We start from the raw sequence: 20,621 nt of genomic DNA, 5'->3' as shown, positions 1-20,621 counted from the left end.
AACATGAATTGATCAAACGGGATAACAAATATAGAATATCTAAAAATATAGTAAGAAATATAAATAGTAATGGGGCTGAACAAATCTACTCGAGATATGTTCAAATCAACCCCTAGTCCCCGCGGGGTCCAGTTATTCCTGAATATTGTAGCGGCCAGGGCAATAACAGCGGGGCAAGAGTATTATGAATGGCTGGCAGAGGCGACTTGGATAGACATCGTGGCGATTTTTGGAGACGTCTGTCGACCGAAATGAGCAAAAAGCAGAAATATTTTCTATGAAACTTGGAATCAATTATATTAATTTAAAGTGCATAAAGAAAAAGAGGAATAGTTTACATTTTGAACAATTAATAATTAGTTACATGTCCAAATTTTTTAAAACTTTTTGATTTCGCACTAAAGATACTTAATTGGATTTAGAGCTGGCCGATCTAAGACAGACTGACTGCGACGTGAGAAATTCCTTAACAATGCAAGCATTATGCTTTGGATCACTTTGCTTAAATGTCCAAATAACCAGCATGTTTACTGCTTATGGTAATATCGTTTTTTAAAATATATATGCATAGTATTGACATCGTTCCATGTTTTCTAATAACAACAAGTTAAATCCAACAATTTCTCAACACTTCATATCCCGAACGAGATGACTTTTCTTTTAAATATACGCGAAATTTATTTTTCCCTGTTGTTTTCACTTGAAGCAAGCTTTAAGTATTTTATAGCACTAATACATATACACAATTTTTGTTATTACCTTTTTCGATAACTATACGGGTGACTGGCTATGGGTTTAAAAGCTTTACAGGGGAGTATATAGTTCATTGGTTTGTTCATTCACCAAACAACTTGTATAAAGTGATCTTCTAAAATATGTTCCATTAATTTAACTTTTCCGGAAGGCAATAAGTCAATAACTTCTAGCAATAGTAAATAGTAATTAACGTTTATATGAAGTAATTCGTATTTTCAAAAAGCTCCTACTTTATCACAGCGTTATTTATTAGTTTTGGTATTTTGATTTTTGCATTGAGTGTGCCATATATCAATTGACAGCAAATGACTTACACGTTCACCCCTTTAAAGCTTTTACACCTAAAAATGTTAGGCCTTTACGACGAGCGACGTATTATGTGACTCACTCTGCACGGGCGGAGGTTGAGGCGGAGTGGCCGGAGGGCGGCTGGGGGTTGTAGGGGTGGGAACGCTATCTCGCTTCTTGCCATTCCCTGAAACGAAAACAAGGTAAATATTAATAATAAGTTTCGATAAAATTACTATATTATATATAATGCTTATACATATATTAGGTATATATTAGGAGAAAATTTCATTTGTGTTTTGTATGAAAAATTGAGACATGTTTTTGACATGACTTTTTGCTATCATGTAAATAGTGATATGTTGTTATAGCTATAGTAATTTCAGATCTAATGTTAACCAGACACTTAAAAAAATCTGAAGAGACTGAAATAAGTGGAAATCTACAGGTGCAACGGCAGGGCTATATAGGACAGCACCTGTCCTATATAGCCCTGCCGTTATATTAATGCCTCCCAGGTAAACTCTCTTAATTTTTATCCGAGTTAACCCGGGTTATGCCACGACCTTTACCGCACGTTCTTATTGTGTGTGATCCACTTTTCATCAGCAGTTACCAATCGCTTCAAAAACAGTTCAGTTTCATAACATATCAACAAAGAATCACAAATGTGTTCACGGTTTTAGGTTTCTTTCAGTGAGCTTGTGTACTACCTAAATATCGATCTCTTTTGTATACCCAACCTTTTTCAAATGGGTCAAAACTATTTTGTCATCAATTTTCAACTGTTCAGCTACGTGTTAAGTATGCCGATTAGGACCTACTTTTTCAAAAATGACTACCATTTTATCTGAAACTGGGCAAACAGAGCCAGATCCATTTTAAAACCAAAATTCCCGATGTGAAAACGCTTGAACCAACTCTTACTAACGTTGCATAAAGTCTCTAAATGTCACTAATTTTATCGGCTAGAGGTTAGCTTTTTTTCCTTTTTAAAAGTAAAATTATAAAAGGTATCGATTTCTATTTTAACATGACAAAAACAAATGAAAATTTATCCATCCAAACAAAATTTTATTAACTAGTTTCATTTTTAATAATGTAACCTTTTTAATGACGTTGAAACCAGCAAAATAAATGAATACGAGTCAAAGATATTTTGTTGCCATTTGCCAGTCTAATACTATTTGGGAATAAACTTTTCCCCATACCTATTATTCATCTATATTATAATTTTAGATTAGTTTCTTATGATACAGTACAAAATAAAATGCGTTTGCCTACTGTAGGTTTAAACGACCTGGCTATAAATTATGCTAACTAATATCTAAACCTTAATAAATGAATATACCAAAAAAAATATTGAACGGTTTTCTAACAAGACGGGAACAATCGATGTTTAATTAATTATAGGTAATATACTTTCGTTACAGATAAAAAAAACCCTTATTAGATGTCTATAAACATCTTTTAGTATAAGTTTATTAAGTTGTATATTAAAACATCCGAGTTTTATAGCATTTACGGAAGTATAATTCCAATACTACAATAATTAAGATAGTAAATTTAATGATTGTTTTTGCACGTAAGCCCAATTTTACGTAGTATAATGGTACAAACCAAGGTTAAGTGTCAAAGTAGAATTGATTTTGCAACTACCAACTATAGACGTAATGCATGTCATTAAGTCTTTGATTTATTGTAAAGTAGTAGTTGTTCTAAATTGTTTTATTCTTTCCATTGTCTGTTAATTTATTCAATCCTATTCTCGGAATTTTGTAATTCTTAGCATCTATTATTTTTGTAGTTTCATGCTTATATGGAAGCTTGTTTTCAGAAAACTTATAGCCTAATTTATAAATATTTAGTTTTGTTAAAGTTAAGTTAGTTTGTTTAAGTCTGTAAATAAAATTGAAAAATAAAATTATGTTTTTAAAGTCTTATTCACGATTAAAAAAATAACTAGAATATGTGTTATTAACGATGGATAACATATTTTATTTGAATGTAAACGTTTATATGCTAATAAAATATGCAAGTAAAAATAAAAAAAAAATGTTAATGTAAAAAGAAACTGGTTTAAAAAAGCTGATTTATCTTTGTTTACAGGTTCTGTGAAAGATCGATCGATTTCTTTGTTGTATTCCACCTCGATTTCATTGCGGAACAAATTATATATATTGCGTTAATGGCAATTAATAACGTCTTTTCAAAAACAATTTATTAGAAAGGGCTAATGACAATAATTTCACAAAAATAATGTAATAACTTAATTTTTTGGATTATATTATAAACTATTTTTTTATTTCTTTGAAATTCACACAATTTTCAAGTGCAGAGAATTTGCTGCTTAGGCACTTATTACGTAGTTATTTTCACATAAAGCTAGATGTGCCGTAAGTGCGATAATGTGGGAAGACCGTCATGCAATTTCAGCCTTGTGATAGACAAGAAGTCCGTGAACTAGGGGACTTTTTCGTTAGCATTACCACGCTAATACGCGACATAACTGTAATGTGTGACTACGAACAAACAGCAGTCAACCGTTTCGAAGAAATAATTTTTTTGTCACGTATTTCAGAAACGTGTGTGGATTTCAGGGAAATGTTAATTTTATGAAAGTAATATTAAAGTTTCCACGGTGATATGAGACTCTTTAAAATTCAATACATTTATAGTTGCGGGACTTGCATGACTTGCTTTGTGTTACAATTAAAAATCTACTAGATTATTTAGAAGAATTTAGTTTACTACGATCATGATCCTAAGTAGTTTGTATATCCTTAACGCCTTCATGGCTGATATCTAAATCTCGTAAATGAAAATTAAACTATTTCTGCTAAATGCATTGTCCTCCTTAAACGAAACTTTGTTTTTATGTATTTAATGGTAAAAAAAAATTATATTTTTTTAAACTAAATGTATCGAATTATGTCGTTATAATCACTCATTCGATACGAAGAAAAAACAAAAATGGCGGTAAGTGGAGCTTTATTTCGGTTTTTTAAATGTTATCATTTTAATGGTATCTAAATCAGATAGTTATAAATAATAAAATCTTATATGTTTAACTGTAAATTTTACGTATAAAATATGAATATTTTCCTATTATTTATAAAACCAGTATTGTGCATCTTTATATAGATTGCTTTATAAGGTTTCTACTTGCATGTACGTCGCACGTGCGTTTCATTGTCGTTAATAGTTCGAATTCCTCATTTATGTCGCGCGCTAAGAATAAGTTTACAGCGCAAACAGAAAAGGAAAAAAATATTATGTGAGTATTCTAAACATAAATGGTTTACGGTATTTAAATACTACTCGATCCTATATTTATAATGCTTGTATCTTATTACATAGTTAAGTTACAATAAATATGAGTATTTAGTTTTGTTCCGATTTTAAACCTAGAGAAAGACCGAGTAATAGTCTGATAATATTCTAAGGAATCGCCAACTCGTCTGCCACGCATCGCAATTATAGTATATATATATCTTTGGGGGAGGATTAGGCCTTGCAAAGGGCGTCCATGGGCTAGTAGTAGTAGGCGATGATTACTAGATTTTTTATGTGCTTAAATATGTATAACTTTTATTTTTGTGTTAAAATTCTTTCTTTATCGGGTTGTTTCCTTTACTACCTTAAATTATCGATATTTATGAGACAATTAAACGGTTACCCATTCGACAAAGATCATAGCATCTATTCTTATTTTCTTAGAGTGATTATCAAAATAGAAGAGTATAACAAACGATCTCCCCGTATATTATCGCAACATTATCACTTTTTCTTTCTGAGTCACAACGATGATATTATCATGACAAAATTAATTGTATTTACATTTTGAAAAATTCCATTTTCGTTTGATTCTATACAGCGTTTTCAATTATTGTTCAACAAGTTTATAAAATATTTTTTTGCTAACAACTTAAGCTCTAAGATATTATATTACAGAGACGCAACAAAGTTACACAGGTGTGGTTGTCGATTGAGACCGCATACAACTGCGTCTTGTATCAACGTCATGTGCGGTCGATGCATCATATTGTTTTTAAATAACAAGTATTTTCCTTTAAACTTCAACTATTTTGCCACTCATTTGTTTCATGAAGATCATGATACATTCAGACGTGAATGTTGCTTTGAAGGCGTTAGTTGTATAATTAAATGATATATCGAAGTATAAATATCCAAGGTCAATAAACTAGTTAGAGGTTAAACCATAGGTTTGCTGCATTGAACGCTTTGCCACTGGTAGAGCATTGAGTCGCGTGTTCTATTTCGTAGCCGTGGGATTTGTTGTTCGTTTTGTCCACTTAGCATAGAGAAACCTTTAATATTTATATTGTGTGTTTCATTGCCACGTAAATATATTTATCTGTATTATTCATCCCCGTCGTAATGGCATTAAAATATATATATTTGCTAATATAACTGTAAAAGGACTTGATTTACTTCGTTAACTTCGAGTGATAAATAGTTGTTAATATCTAACAAAATTTAATTAATTAGCACCAATTATTTTAAAAATGGATTTAACTGCTTCCCGAATTAAATCAAAACTAAAATGTTAATTTTAACGCGGAGTGACGGCGGCCGAAAGACGCTATTTTTATACCTATGTAAAAAAAATCACGTGCAACTTTTGGATGACTTCCTGAAAATATTATTTTGGTGCAGTTCATTTTCAGACTTCCTTTTTATTTAAAATAGAAACCAAGTATAAATTAAAAGAACCTAATTGGTACCTTTTGGTTACTTCAACTAGATTTTTCTAACATTATTAAGATGTATTTACGTATGCATTTAAAATTCAAAAAGTGTACTGAGATAAAAGGATTACATAAAAGACAAACTTCGTTACTCTTTGCATACTACAACACTTTACGTAATCATTAGTGAATACATTGATTTTATTCATTATATTTTTAAATTAAAATACATTAAAATATTTTTATCGTTAATTTTACCTTTTACACCAATAGCAATAAATAGTTGTCTGAACAATAGAAGTTTCGTGGGTATGATGACAATTGTGACCATTCCCGAGGACTGCGCTGCTTCCCGACTTTAATTATTCTTTTTTCGAATTTAGAGAATATTAAACGTGCTAATAATAATACCGATAATGAAAAATCCACGCATAAGAAAAAAGAAGAATCTTACTCAATTTATCACTCAGTTGAGAAATGGCTTTCGGAGTCCATTGTCCAGCGAATTTATAATGTGTAAATCGATCATTGTATCGTGTATTCATATGTAAAACACAGCTGCTTATAAATCAAATAAAGACGTACTGGTAAATGAAAGTGAGCGATTTTACTTTACAATAAAAACAATTGTTTCATTTGACTATACAGTGTCATAACGACTGTAATGACATCGTCAAATATGTAGATTCTGCGACTCAAGTTTATTACGACACACAAAGTTAACTTGTCTTTAATCATGTTTTTAAAATCGTTCCATTTTGGTTAAAATACAATGTTGAATTCAATAGCTTCATTAAAGAATTTTTAATTTACTTAAATAAGTAAGAATTACATATAAATTTACATGAACACTACAATGAAACTATTTCGTAGCGAAGTGCTAAGTATAAACGCATTCACTATATAGCATCAGGTGTAATAATAGCATTATAATAAAAAACAAGGGTAGTGTTAAGATCATACAGGCGATATACAAAAAACTTCAAAGGTAAGACATCTAACGATTTTAAAAATATACTCACCTCTTGTACCAAAAGATCCGAACCTCTCGCGATTCACCGCTATTTTGTATTTCTTATCACTGGGTACCGGCAGCTTGGACGGATACTTCTCAGAATTAGCTCTGTAAAGCTTCTCTTTTGAACCGTGCGCACCCATCTTCTACTTCTTCATTGACTTTTAGAGCATTTTAATATTATAACATTCTTCTATTTCATGGACGCCATTAATTAATTGTATAAATTATTATTATAACTTCCGCATTTTAAATTCTATAGATTGCATCATTTAGGAACTGTACTGTTGTCTTCTTAAAAATACGTTGACCGCTGATAAGAATCATTATTTGTCAATTACAAAACAACTTCATGTTCTTTGCCGTTATAAGGTGCCATAATTCGAAAATAGTTTTTGACTAAGAAAATGAGTTAATTAAAAACATAAATATGTCGTGCTTAATTTTAAACTAGACAAAACTCAGTATTAGAAGATATACTACAATGTTTGAGAAATAAAATGTTGTCAAATATTTTAATGTTTTATCAATTATATTGTGTTTTTAAACAAAGATATTATACATATATACAATATTACATTATTTACCTAATTTACAGTTATTTTCCAAAACGAATGTAAAGCTGATGGCAGAACTAAAGCCACATCGCGACAAAGCTTTGCTCCCTGATATAATTATTGCAACGTTGTAAACTATTTCTGTACTACGCTCATTCGAACTCGAGTCTTTATTAATCTCTCTCCCGATATCTCTTCTTATTCTTATACAAATCGTACAGATTATTCGACGAATAACCGACGAATCTTTTAAGCATTTGATTTCTATTTTGTTAAATCAGAATTACTTAGATTAATTTAATTCCAATGGCAGAGGCGCATTGTGACACAGACTATTTTTTTTTAAATATGAAAGATTGATTCATTAAAACGTTCGGTTAATTTTTAAGGTAACTAGTAGATTTAACACGTTATGTATTTACGGGTGTTCTTAATACCAGTTTAATTACTGAGATGCTAATGCGACAACCTAAAGCTTAGCATTAACCAAGAAATTTTGTTGAATATGGCGCCACCATAATGATATAATGGTATAGTAAGAGAAACACGTTTTGCGACAGCGAATTGAATGTCGCAAAAATATCTATGTAGGTGGCATTTTGCAAACGACATTTACCGACGGAAAGGAATATATAACAAATCTATGAAAAATGAAATGTCTTAACAAAATAAAACGTAATACTTTCTAGTTTTTTTTAAGTTCATTTATCAAATTTTGATTTATTTCTTATTGAGTAAAAATTACATTGTAAATTAATGGCGTTTTATTTTACATACGTTATTCATTGGTAATAAATTAAAAACCATTATATTAAATCAAATTATAAAAACTTCCTAACCGAAGTTGTTTGTCACATTAATGGTGTCTATTTTGAGTAAACTACTTTGTCGTAGAGGCGATGAAGGTACGGTGTACTTTTACTTTAGATGTTTTTATTATGATGAATAGCCGTTTAAGGAAATCGTGGGTAGACATGTGTACTTAAAGTATAAATAAATATTTTATTACATGTTTATAAACCATAGCCTAACAATCTGTTTGCCTATAGATATATACACATGCTTATTGGTTAAAAATAATAATATCTATTACTTTAAATGTCGTTAAAAAAAACTGACATGAATAAAAGTAGTACTCATAAAAAGAGAAAAAAATATATTACTGTATATGTGCCGTTTCAAAGAGAAACGTCACATCACGTCATCTAACGACTTAATTTCCTAGCGGAGATGACTTTACTACGTCTATTTTCCGTGGCAAAGCTGTAGTTTTGTGCTTATGTATTTTAAGGCTTTCTGTAACCAAATACGATTCGCTAAATAAACATCATAAATAATTATGAAACTGTCCGATAGTAAATATATCAAATTCAGCATGGTGAGGTACCTCTGCTGCTAAGATCAATAACTGTAATTTATTAATTTTTTGTATAGTCTCACAATCGTTCAAATTATAAGAAGACGAAAACAGAAATTTATTATGAAAGTACGTCATTTTAATAAAATAACGTAGAGATCTTAATTTATAATCAACATAATAAAGTGTTAATGAAAATGAAACTTCAATAAGATATAATTAAAGATATTTATAACAAGTACACATATCACTTGTACAAAGAACATAAGGTCACGATTTCAATATTCTTACGACACGCGCTCAAGGTGTTATCGGTTTTTGGAAGCCGTCAAAAGTTATCTGTATTAAGCAACCGCGCGCGAAAATTTTTAAATATTAATTTTAAAAAGCAGCTTATCATACCGCATAAAAATATTCTTACGCAATATGTCAATAAATAGGTACAAATTTTATACGCAACTTTTATAAAATAAAAATATTAACATGTCACAATAGTTAAAAATAGCATGGACCAAATTTTCTTTAATTAAATTAAAACGTGAAAGTTTCACTTAAACTAAACGTCAAATTAGAAATTTCATTATTATAAATTGTGGAGTTACTTAAAATTCGCAAGTAATGGACTATAAGAGCAACTATAGCTGTGAATTGTTGTGTTATTTCAGTCGACTTCGCTTTCAGGGTTAAATAACTTGAAAGACACACGCATGTCCTTTCAGGCGATATTTTAAACATTGCCGTTTTAGTGTTGCAATATATATTTAGAGCGGAGATAAATGGGTTGAACACAGATGCACGGAGATACGATAGACGACAAGAATACACATTGACATGCGCTCACCACTAACGAGAATTATGGCAACACTAACTCACACATAAACCCACCCACACTCAACACGTAAGTAGTGGCTTGAGAAGACGCATGTATTTTCTACTTAGTGTCGCGTCTGCCATCGGATATTTTAAACTCGTGCAACATTTTATCACAATAACAACCAATACAAACACGCATAAGGCTACCCATAACAAGTCCGCCGCCAAATACAAAATTTTGACCTTTCAATATTTGTTCGTTCTTAGTTACAAAAGAGCAATTATTTTTAAGTTGTCAAAATTGTCATCAATGTTATTAGTATTCATTGTTAACATTACTTTTAACATTGATTCAGATTATTATATTCAGTCTATTATAAAAAAAATATATAAGATTACATATGACACACTTTGTAATAATATTAACACGTACATGCAAAACTTTATTTCGTAAGTAACATCATAACTAAACGTTGACTATTTATTATTATTTTTAAATACTTTTGTTGTGTGAAGTGACTTAATTATTTTATATTTAGAAAATCAAAAACCCCCGCCATTTATTTGATCAGGTAGCAACCCTAACTGAGACAAACTTGCGCCCATTGTATTACTTTGAATTGGACCATAATCGCCCAGTTGTCACTCAAAGGATGTATGCGTTACACAATTCTTTGAATCATTCAAATACGTAGGTGCGATGTTTCAATCTATTTATTTTCTTTTTCACTGAGCATCTTTTTTATATTTATTAAGCGTTATTTCACTATCTAAGGTAACGTGTAGGTATATACACCAAAATTGTGAGTTCTATTAAATGTTTCTCTATATAGAACTCTACCAAGCATCAACGGAAAAAGAAACTAAAATTTAAACATCTTTATTTTAAGAAAACATTTGTATAAAAAATGATCATAGGCATCTTAATAAGGTTATTTTATTTTATTATAACGTATTTACGTTATAATTTAAAAAATTTAAGATTATAACGTTGATATAATAAATATAATAACCATAGGCATTTTAGGAGAAAAGCACCTAAAGTTGTATGCAATAATAAAGAACACAAAATTGTATGCAATACGCATGTATTTTCTAAATTTAAATATTAAGATATAAATCACAGTAATTAGCGCACTCCTGTTTTAGCATAGAAGTAAGTATTTAAGCAATCACCTAAACAACTTTTAGAAAACGTGACTTATAGTCAAACAAACTTTATCTGAGATTGAATTAAGTTTTAGCACAGACATGATACATACCAAGATCTTTGTACAAAGAATGACAACAACTACATCATCCATAATAATTATAATTTACACCGAGGACTACAAAAAACGCGCCATAAGTAGGCATTACGTAACGTGAAAGAAGCGAAACTTGCACGTAATATGAGCAGGTATTACCCGATTAAATTATAGCCTCTTTTTCTTTGACACCTTGTAGCAAGACAAATGGTGTTAAATATCAAAAAAGAAAGTCACGTGAGCGTTTCCTTTGGAACGGCTAAGATCGGTCTATAATATTATACAATATTACTGAATGTTTTCAAGAAATAGCACCATATATTTATAATTTATATTTACAGATTGTTAACAAGCTCTTATTTTAAGTTATGTTTTGGAAAATATCTCGCATTATAATTTAAATATTAAAAACGATAACTAAATGCAGTATAAGAAATAAAAAATAAATATGGTTACAATACATATATTTAACTGCAAACTGATAAACATTAAAAGCATTTATTTAGTGCATCTGGATATGTATTTGTCTTGTTCGAGACAAAACTTTATAAGTCAGTAAAATAAACTACACAGGCAATGAGATAACCAAACATATATCATGCAAATTGACGCCCGCGAATCACGACGAACTTAACAAGACGGATCTATTTGACCTTTTGATCTCTGCTTTTAGGGTAACCAAAATACGAAGATTTCTGCGTACTTTGAGTTTTTCAAATTTTTGAATATTGTAAAAATTATTTAACATAATCCAAAAATCAGGTAACATCTAAACTAGCCATCTATCATTTAAAAGAAATAAATAATTTACAAATGTTTTAATTGTTTTTTTATTACAGTACTATTATATGGACATACATTTCTATGTGATAATAAAGAGCAAATATTTTTGTTCAAGAGATCCGATAATAGCAACCGATAGAGTAGAGGTCCGGTCACTCTCGAACACCCCCTGAATGCCTATCCGCATTAATTGAAAGCCTCAGTCGCAATCCCATGTAGAGGGCCTTTCGCCCTGTCACCCCATACAGCGTACATCTAAGCAAACTTAATTGAAAAACCGATGAAATGAATGATGTAACAGATGCCTGAGGGTGTCCTCGAGTTTAATAACTAAAGAGACGTTAAGAGAGTTAAGTGCCTACTATAAACTATTAACGTTAAATGAAAAAATCAGTAAACTATAAATTAAAGGGTTAGTTAATGTAATAACGAGCATTACTACTGTTATTGAAGATTGAAGTAGATAAGACGTTTAACAAAACCAAATCAAAATTAAATCATGTGAAGTCCTAACTACAAAACTTCTTTAGAGGCGACATTATCCTTGTAAACTCAATACGAGGAATTTTATTATCATTTCGTATCCAAATAATAATTATATCCAGTGCAAAGATATCATTAACTGTTGAATTGAAAATAATGATAATAATACATTTAGATTTGTACACGCGAGCAGATAACATAGATGACATCATTACTCTGAATTTCTGAGATTAGTCGACATTTTTGTTAAATTTGCTAATCAAATTAATTTGGAATTAAATATTGTATGCAATACATAGAATATAAAGTAATAAACATGAAACAGACGAAATAAATTTAAACTAATTAATAATTTTCATTGTAGTGTAATAAGTGTTCAAAAAAAAAACCTGTTTAGTTTAATACATAATTTTAAATGCAATATGTTTCAAACATTACACATGTAATGTTTGAAACATATTGCATTTAAAAAGTGTGTACACGTACGTACGTGTACTTATGTTTATTATCAATACTTCATCGTTAATAATTAAATAGATTTTATAAAAGTGCAAAGTGAAAAATTATTAAGTGGGCGTGTTGAGAACTAAAACTTTTAATATAATTTGCGAACAAGCAACATTTCTGTAACAACTCACCCATACAGTAAGAAACAACAGACTGGTTCTGACAAACAGGCCGTGTATCTTGAGATTCATATCCTAACGTATCTGGGCGGATGATATCTATCTATTGAATCTCGGACTATTCAGTATTATGGGTTGGGTAAGGAAATCCAGCCACGCGTATCATTTGATCCAATTCGCTTTATACCATCGCTACTTTTATGATTACAGCGTCAAAAATAAACGAAATATTTGTAACAAACTTAATGCGGGTTTGGTTTTTAACGCAGAATTTTGTAACGCAAAATGCACAATGCGGCACACACATCTGTTGTCTCCACATCGAAATACGAATCTTGATTTAGGTTTTTCATTACTATATTATACAGTATTCGACCGACGAAGTTAATATCAGAACACGTAAAACTTTATCATCATCATTTCGCTACAAAACCCGCCATAATGACTGGTCTTACGCTGCATTTAGCGTCTTCCCTCGACTTTATCTACGTCATCCATTCACCCAATGGTTGACCTAACCACCCCGCGTCAACCGTACGTAGAACTTGTTAGTAATTACTAGCTAAAGATTAATTTACACTGAGACTAGATGTTAGTCTGCATCTATCGTTTGCACGATAGTTACATCTTCTCTTGCTCTCATTTGTTCCAGTTTACTCCATTATTATTGTTGTGTTTGGACTGTTTTATTAATACTGTATATAAAATATGTTGTGATGACCTTATAATGTGGACACTTTGAGTATTTAATTATTAATGTAGCAAACACAGAAACTGGCAACGAAGCATGTTAATTATTTGGATTTTAAAAAATAAATTGACACGCACTTTTTGAATAAGTAGTCATGTGTGAACACTAAATTCAATTTATTTAACATTTGTCGAGGTTCACTACAGTCATTTATACCCTTTTACTCACTATCCAAGCGCTTTATTAACTTTGTACGGCGAATAGCTTCGGCACAAACGGAGTAGTACTAACCCCCTACTGCCTGGTGACACATATAGCCTTTACCCTTTGCCAGGGAGACCTATCACTAATTAGCGATCGATTTATGATCCGTAGAAAACTATTTTACAAATTCTCTACATCTCGATTATGTTATACAAAAATGTTCCTTTTTAATTAAATTACTTATAATTAATAAGTCTATAAAGAATATATAACAAAGGTTTGAGAACCTTAACATCGGACAAATTTGATGAAAACACAGACTCGGTCAACTCTGAAATACTGTTGAGGATTTTCACCACAGAAATAATATAGGAAAGGAACATCCCCGAGGATACAACCCATACTTTTACATTGTTACCGATTCGAACATTGTTTTTCAAAGTTAAATAAGGTTGTTTTCTTATTTCATACATATAGTTTGTTGTTGCGTCCTGGTCTATTTTTCGTTGCTTTCATCCAACATAAACCTTCTTCGTTTCTTATTATTGTTAATACAAGTTTGTGAACGGAGGTCAGAAATGAAATAAAAATTAAGCTAAGTTTTTTGAAACATGAGTAATATACCTTGTAATGTTTAATAATTTAACGCCATGATTACTATATCTTATAACGGTATTTAAATTAAACTGTTATTATCGCATCTGTAATGGCCTAGAAAATTTTCATAATTTATTAATTACGATAAAATTCAGATGTCAATCACATTTCTGTGATTAAATCAAAATGAACCAAACAAAGCAACTAATTCACAGTGTATCATAATTTAATTAAAATAAAATTCTGTGCAATTTTATAAATTAAACAACATCATCAAGCCAATGATTACTTAAAACAGTTCATAGATTGTAAAGTCATAATAATCAAAATCTGAAATATAAAACTCAAATTCCACGGCATTGTTTAAGCTATGATCTTAAAATTTATAAAATGAATCTTAAATTGACTTTTACTAAAGAAATTATTAAGATTAACGAAAATTGCAATAAATGGTAAACATAAAATACTTTGCGTTTTGTATTCATATCGAGTACAAAATGATTGATTCAATGTAGAGTAAACAATAAACAAACTGAAGCGATAAACATTTCGATAGAATGCAAATAAACGTAACTGGATCTAACAGCATGTGTAATGTGTTTTAGTTTACTACGGGATATTTACGCGAACTAATGGAAAATCGACGTGTGACGTTAATGCGTTAATTTCAGATACAGTTTTCACACATGTAATGATTTTATTCTGAATTTTTACTAGACTATATCATCATATAAGTTATCAACTTCTCGTATACTAAAACTGTCCTCACATTGATTATGGCACGGAAACAAAAATTACTAAGCTACATTCAACCCTAACTCAGCACAGTAACGTAATTTGTTACCGGTTTGTAAAACCTATTTTACTCATTAACCACGATATTAAATATGGACACCTGGTTGCCACAAACCTCTGGTATTTACTATATGTCTGTTATAAAAAAATGTTTTATAAAATTTTCCGATACTATATCTCATAGTATGACTCCGTATGAATACGAACTATAACCTATAGCCAATCTTACTACAAGTATATGTAAACAGAACATGACGTTTCGGGATCTGGGTCGACCTATTGCAACAGATTCAACATAATTCTGTAATAAACAAAGCATGAAGGCAACCATTTTGGCGAGATTCCAAAATACAGGCACGCGAGGGTATATCCTGCCTTATTGATTGATAAACCATTTCAATCGTTAATTACGTCACAATATGCAATTTTTTTAACTGTGTGCTTGTAACTTAGTGTTTTAGAATAATCTTTTCTTAAAATAATAAATTTTTCTGGTAACAACTGAACTTCAAGTGTTTAATCAAAAGTGCTTTAACAAGATATGTGATTTCGTACAAATTCTGTTATTCTATACATTTTAAATTTGATAACTAATAATAAATAAAAGATAAACAGATTTTGTTCATACGATGTCTTTTTCTTAAAAATAAGGCAATGTTAAATTTAAATAGATGTTGTACCTATAAAGACATTTCAAATATTATGCAAAGCGGTAATAACTGTGACATTATTTTTCATATAATCTCAGGATATCCCATATTATACCATATCAAGTGTCGTGGGTGACATCCCACGGGGTGAAATGAATGATGTATACTTGCACTGCCGCAATGGATTCTTAAGCATCCGCAATCAGATTATGTAATAATCTTGTTTCTGCCTGAGCAAACGAAGCGAGCGTCCCTGTTTAAATTATAAAGCGAGGACATGGACAGATTAGCATCCGGTAATATGCATGCACCGAGAACGGTTGACGGTCGTTACAACTATTGAGAATGATTGCAAAACAAATTCTTTGTACCTAAGTATTTAATACATTACACAGTAACACAGACAACAATATTAATGATACACTCATAAAGAAAAGTGATAAAAATAGATATTATTGTCATATGGTACGACGAAGCTTTTAAATCTTCTATTTTAGAAGCATTATAATAAAGATAAGTAAGACATGCAAAATCTTATGTAACAATAATGACAGTTATATAAAACAATTTGCAAGAAGAAACTGATAATAAATTAGCTATACTATTGAATTCAATATATTAATAAAAATTAAAAAAAATCATTGTTTTTTCGACTGTACATTAACGAATTATGGCTCAGCGTCGACCTTGAGTGTTTTTTACTAAGTCATGTTAATGGCTGTGCACAAGTTTATCACTTTTTCCGGAAAAAACATTCGAGTTTCTTGCGAGACGCATTCGTTCATAATTCAACTCTATTTCATTCAATGTCAAAGTCAATTCAATTGCATGTTATCTCTCTATCATGTTTAATTGTGGATACAGCGAATACTTACCAGTCAGATCGACATTACCACATTTACATCACTAAAACCGATCGAAGAGAAACCAATGATTGCGAGTCACGTAATTTTTAAATTATATAGTCGTAGTGCGTAAACGGCAGTCACATGAGAATTCTTGGAGACCATCAGAAATTATTCCATATTCCAACATCTTTTTTGGCATACAGATTTACATTCGTCAAATAAATCTTAACAACAAAACACAAAAATATATATATATATATATATATATATATATATATTATAAAGAACCTGTTAACTATACAATTCAAGCATCACAAGGCTAATGTAGAATGATTGTTTTAATTAGTATCTAATTACTGACGTTTTGTCCTAAAATTAAGAACATTATTTACTATATTTTATTCGATGCGATTGTTACATTTAAGAACTTACTATTTATTCTTTCAATAAAGACTAGTCTGTGTTTGTTTGAAAAAAAAACCTTATTAATCAGTCAATATTTTCCAGAAGTTACATCGAAACATTGATTTTATCTCAAAATTAAGTTCAAACAACAACGTCAACGCTCGGATACGCATTTTGATTTGTTATGGCTTCTTTCTAAAAAAAAGTTTTCTTTAGCAATTTAAAATATATGTTAAGTTTAAAAACGTAAAGGAAGTGCTAAAATACTTGATAAAAACAGTCAAAACGACAGCTTCCGTTCTTTTCTGGACATCCTGCGTTTGGGTGATTTCAAAAGAATTTAAACGACTGCAATATGAATTTTCAGAGTTCACTCACGTGAAAACAACTTTTCCAAAAGCCTTTATTGTAATACAGAAGTAAGTTATCAATTCATATAGTTATTATTTAGTTCATATATTCATATAGTTGTAAGTTATCAATTAAAAATAAGTCGTAATTTGCAAAATTTAGGTAACTCTTTATGCATTTACTCTCATACATTGAATAGTAACTTTTAGTTCCATATTGATAAATAATATAATAATATAGTTGAAAAATAAAGGATCAAGGAAATTCGAAAATAGAATCACGTTGACTGAATCACACCTCGTACTTAATATTAGCGACAATGAACCAAAGCAAACGAGGTGTAACGGGATCCTAGCAAAGGAACTTAATTAATGGCATCTGTTTTATGTCAGTGGTATAGTGAATTATTTAGGTTACATTCAATTAAAATAAATAGTTACGGCAAAATTAATTGATAACTTATAGTGCTAATGACATTTGAATAACGTAAATTAGATTAGTAATTTTTCTAAACAAAGTAAATAGGAATAATAAAACATGCCCATTTTTAGCATTCGTTACGGTGAACGTGAGAACAACATCTGGCATTGCCTTAAAATATTATTAATAATAATATGTCAGTAAACGTACTTCGAGGTATTTTTATTCTGTCTCCGTTATTAGATTTTTTTCTATGTACGGTTAAAATATTGGTGCAAAACACAAGCGGAGCCGACGTTACAAAATAAAGTCACATGATTGGTAACACGGTTCATTCACCGCCTATCTGCTAACAGTCTATGTTTCCTCAACAATGTTTGAAGCAACCTGTTTCATATAAGAAACACCTGTACATTGCACAGAAACCGGTTTACGGTGTTCACAAAACTACGAAACGTTGTCATACTTCCACTGTAAGGATCTTATGTCGGCGGAACACCGATAACGGGCATCTTGAAGGCCAAAGTACTGGTATGGTTAGACAAGAACGACTAATTCTTTATTATAACTTTTTTATTAGAGACGGAAGAATTATTGATTAAACTAAAAAAAAAATACGTCCTTAAGGACGTCTGGTTGGGTTGAGGCTTAATTCGTTTTAAAACTATTCAAATAGGGTAATTATATTTTGCAGCGAATATATATTATTCCTGGGTGAAATATTTAAAAGTAAGACTTGCTATTCATAAGACAATGTCGTCGAAAAATTCTTCATAGTTTTAATGTTCCTATCACGAATCGACATTTTATGCAAAAAAGTTATTGGTTTTCACATCACCGTGTTCAAATCAATTATTTTCATTTTAAGTGACTTTTTACATGAGACTAAAATATTCATCATTGACATGTTCCAAACAATTGAGCAACAAGGTTTGCACTTTCCAACACGTTTTAACATGCTTGGATTTACTTACTATGACGATTAAAGACACCAGACAAATAGAAAACAATGTATAATTAAGTATAAAACTATTTCATTAACTTATTAAAAGAATTAGAAAATGTTATTATAATTTCTAACATAGCGACAAAAGTGGTTACAAAGTATTATCTCATTTTGAGGTTTAGTAAACTCTGCAATCAATAAATAATAGGTTAGTCTAACGATTTAATGTATCATATTTTTAAAAGTTTTTGCATTCATATTTTGCGATCGAAAATCAAGTAAATCTTAAAAAATCGAGGAAGAGGTAAATTAATAATCGTAATTATATCGACCATTAGCAATTTTTCCACTTTCCTAGGTCTTCAGCAACTTTCGCAATAAGCCCTTGGAATCACTAAGATTCACATTTAAATTATCGTTACCTACTAATGAAGAGAATCAGTAATCAAATTAAGTTTTTAAAACAAAACTAATGTGAAAATTTTAATAAATACAATTTAATTGCCTGAGAAATCATTACAAAAGACGTGTCTGTAGAAATAATAATAACAACAATTAAATATAATATGACCAAAAACCAATTCAACGTCTTCGATATAATTGCAATATAGCCATGGCAGGAGTAGTCAAATGAATTTAGAATTTCATACCTTCAACTTTGTGTAAAATAAGATTCCTATATTGATAATTTATAGAGTTGGTTAATCCGAAACTGCGGGATCTGTTCACAGGTTAACGAACTTTTAAATAATTGACTTTCTAAATTCTATCTATATTGCTACTAAATTTGATATACCATATTGATTCAAATTTACATAATTTCGGAAACGCAAAATAAATTATCAAAAGCACTTTGTAAAACAAAAGTGTATTTGAATTACTGTGTTGCCTCTATTAAGGGGTTGAAGCAAAAAAAAATACTAACTTACGACATGATTTGTCATATCCCCTTAGCTGACGAGTGTAAATACGTTCTTACAAAGATATTTAGTACAAAAATGCTGGTGGCATTAAATTTTTTATGACTTGTGTGTGTATTAATATTTACTAAAAGTTAACCTCCTTCTCTACTGTACATAATCTATACACAGTAACGCAATATTGTAAAGGAATATATAAAACTTTATCGGTAAAAATATAACATTGAAACAATAGATAAGCTCACGTCAAAAGCAATCTGTAATACCGTTGATACAACCATAAGGGCCTTCATATATAATTAGTAAAATATAAGCTTAGGATGTTAATAGTTGAAGTCTTAAGAAAACATACGGTCTGCCGTTTTAAAACCACGCGGAACAAATAAAAATCTTAATGTTTGGTAACTCACATTTATAATTGATATTTTAGTTATTACAATTTAAAAAGAATGTAGTTAATTTTATGTATATCTTCCTCTCCTTTTCACGTAATGGACGCCCACTGCAAGATATAGGTTTCAACAATAATTAAAAATGACCCTGTAGAAAGCTGCAACGAAACTTGTGACATAATATGTACCCGCATAGAGGACATAAATAGTCAACTGGTATAAAAGGAGTGCTAGTTATAAAATCAAAAAATGTACACCTGGTCCTGGCTAAACAAATTTCGCGATTTGGTGTAATTAGGCAAGTTAGATAATTACGGTTAAATCTGTACGTGCATGTAATCATATGATATTTGGGAACATCTATATTTCTGATTATTTCCCTTCATTTTTTAATTTTGTTTTTAAATGAAAATCTGTTTTCGTGTGTAATGTTAAAATAAAATTGACAATGTATATTGAATATATTGAGTTTCAACGAAATTTTTTACTACATTAACTAAAATTTTGGCCTGATTGTATAGTTAAACAGTTTGCACTGCAGTCAGTTTCGCCTTCACCGCCGGGGTCAACGTTTCTCGGCTCGTCAACAAATCCATCGACGAGAATAACCCGTTACACTGCATCGGCTTCCAGCGGATTTCACTCACAAGCATTGCCTCCTAGACCATTTAATACCTCCACAGCTCTTTACGACCAATCACAGCTCATTGCCGTTAATTTAATTAGAGCCAGAAACTTCAAAAATTACCTATTATCACCGAACAA

The 20,621-nt window shown here is 30.4% G+C and overlaps 1 protein-coding gene across 1 annotated transcript in view; it reads right to left on the bottom strand.

Moving 5' to 3' along the window:
- toc (toucan) overlaps positions 1 to 20,621 on the bottom strand; it is a 94,620-nt gene that overhangs the window by 42,555 nt on the left and 31,444 nt on the right. The window contains exon 4 of the mRNA XM_068776341.1: positions 1,145 to 1,231. Coding sequence (XP_068632442.1) covers positions 1,145 to 1,231 — 87 coding nt within the window. The remainder of the gene's footprint in view (positions 1 to 1,144; positions 1,232 to 20,621) is intronic.

This window comes from Battus philenor, unplaced genomic scaffold, assembly GCF_028537555.1.
Source record: "Battus philenor isolate CCGP_79_NKW_IND1 unplaced genomic scaffold, ilBatPhil1.0.hap1 SCAF_12, whole genome shotgun sequence".
In the NCBI taxonomy this organism is placed as follows: Eukaryota; Metazoa; Arthropoda; class Insecta; order Lepidoptera; family Papilionidae; genus Battus; species Battus philenor.
Note: the sequence above shows the minus strand (reverse complement) of the source record. Positions and strands in the feature narration are given on the sequence as shown.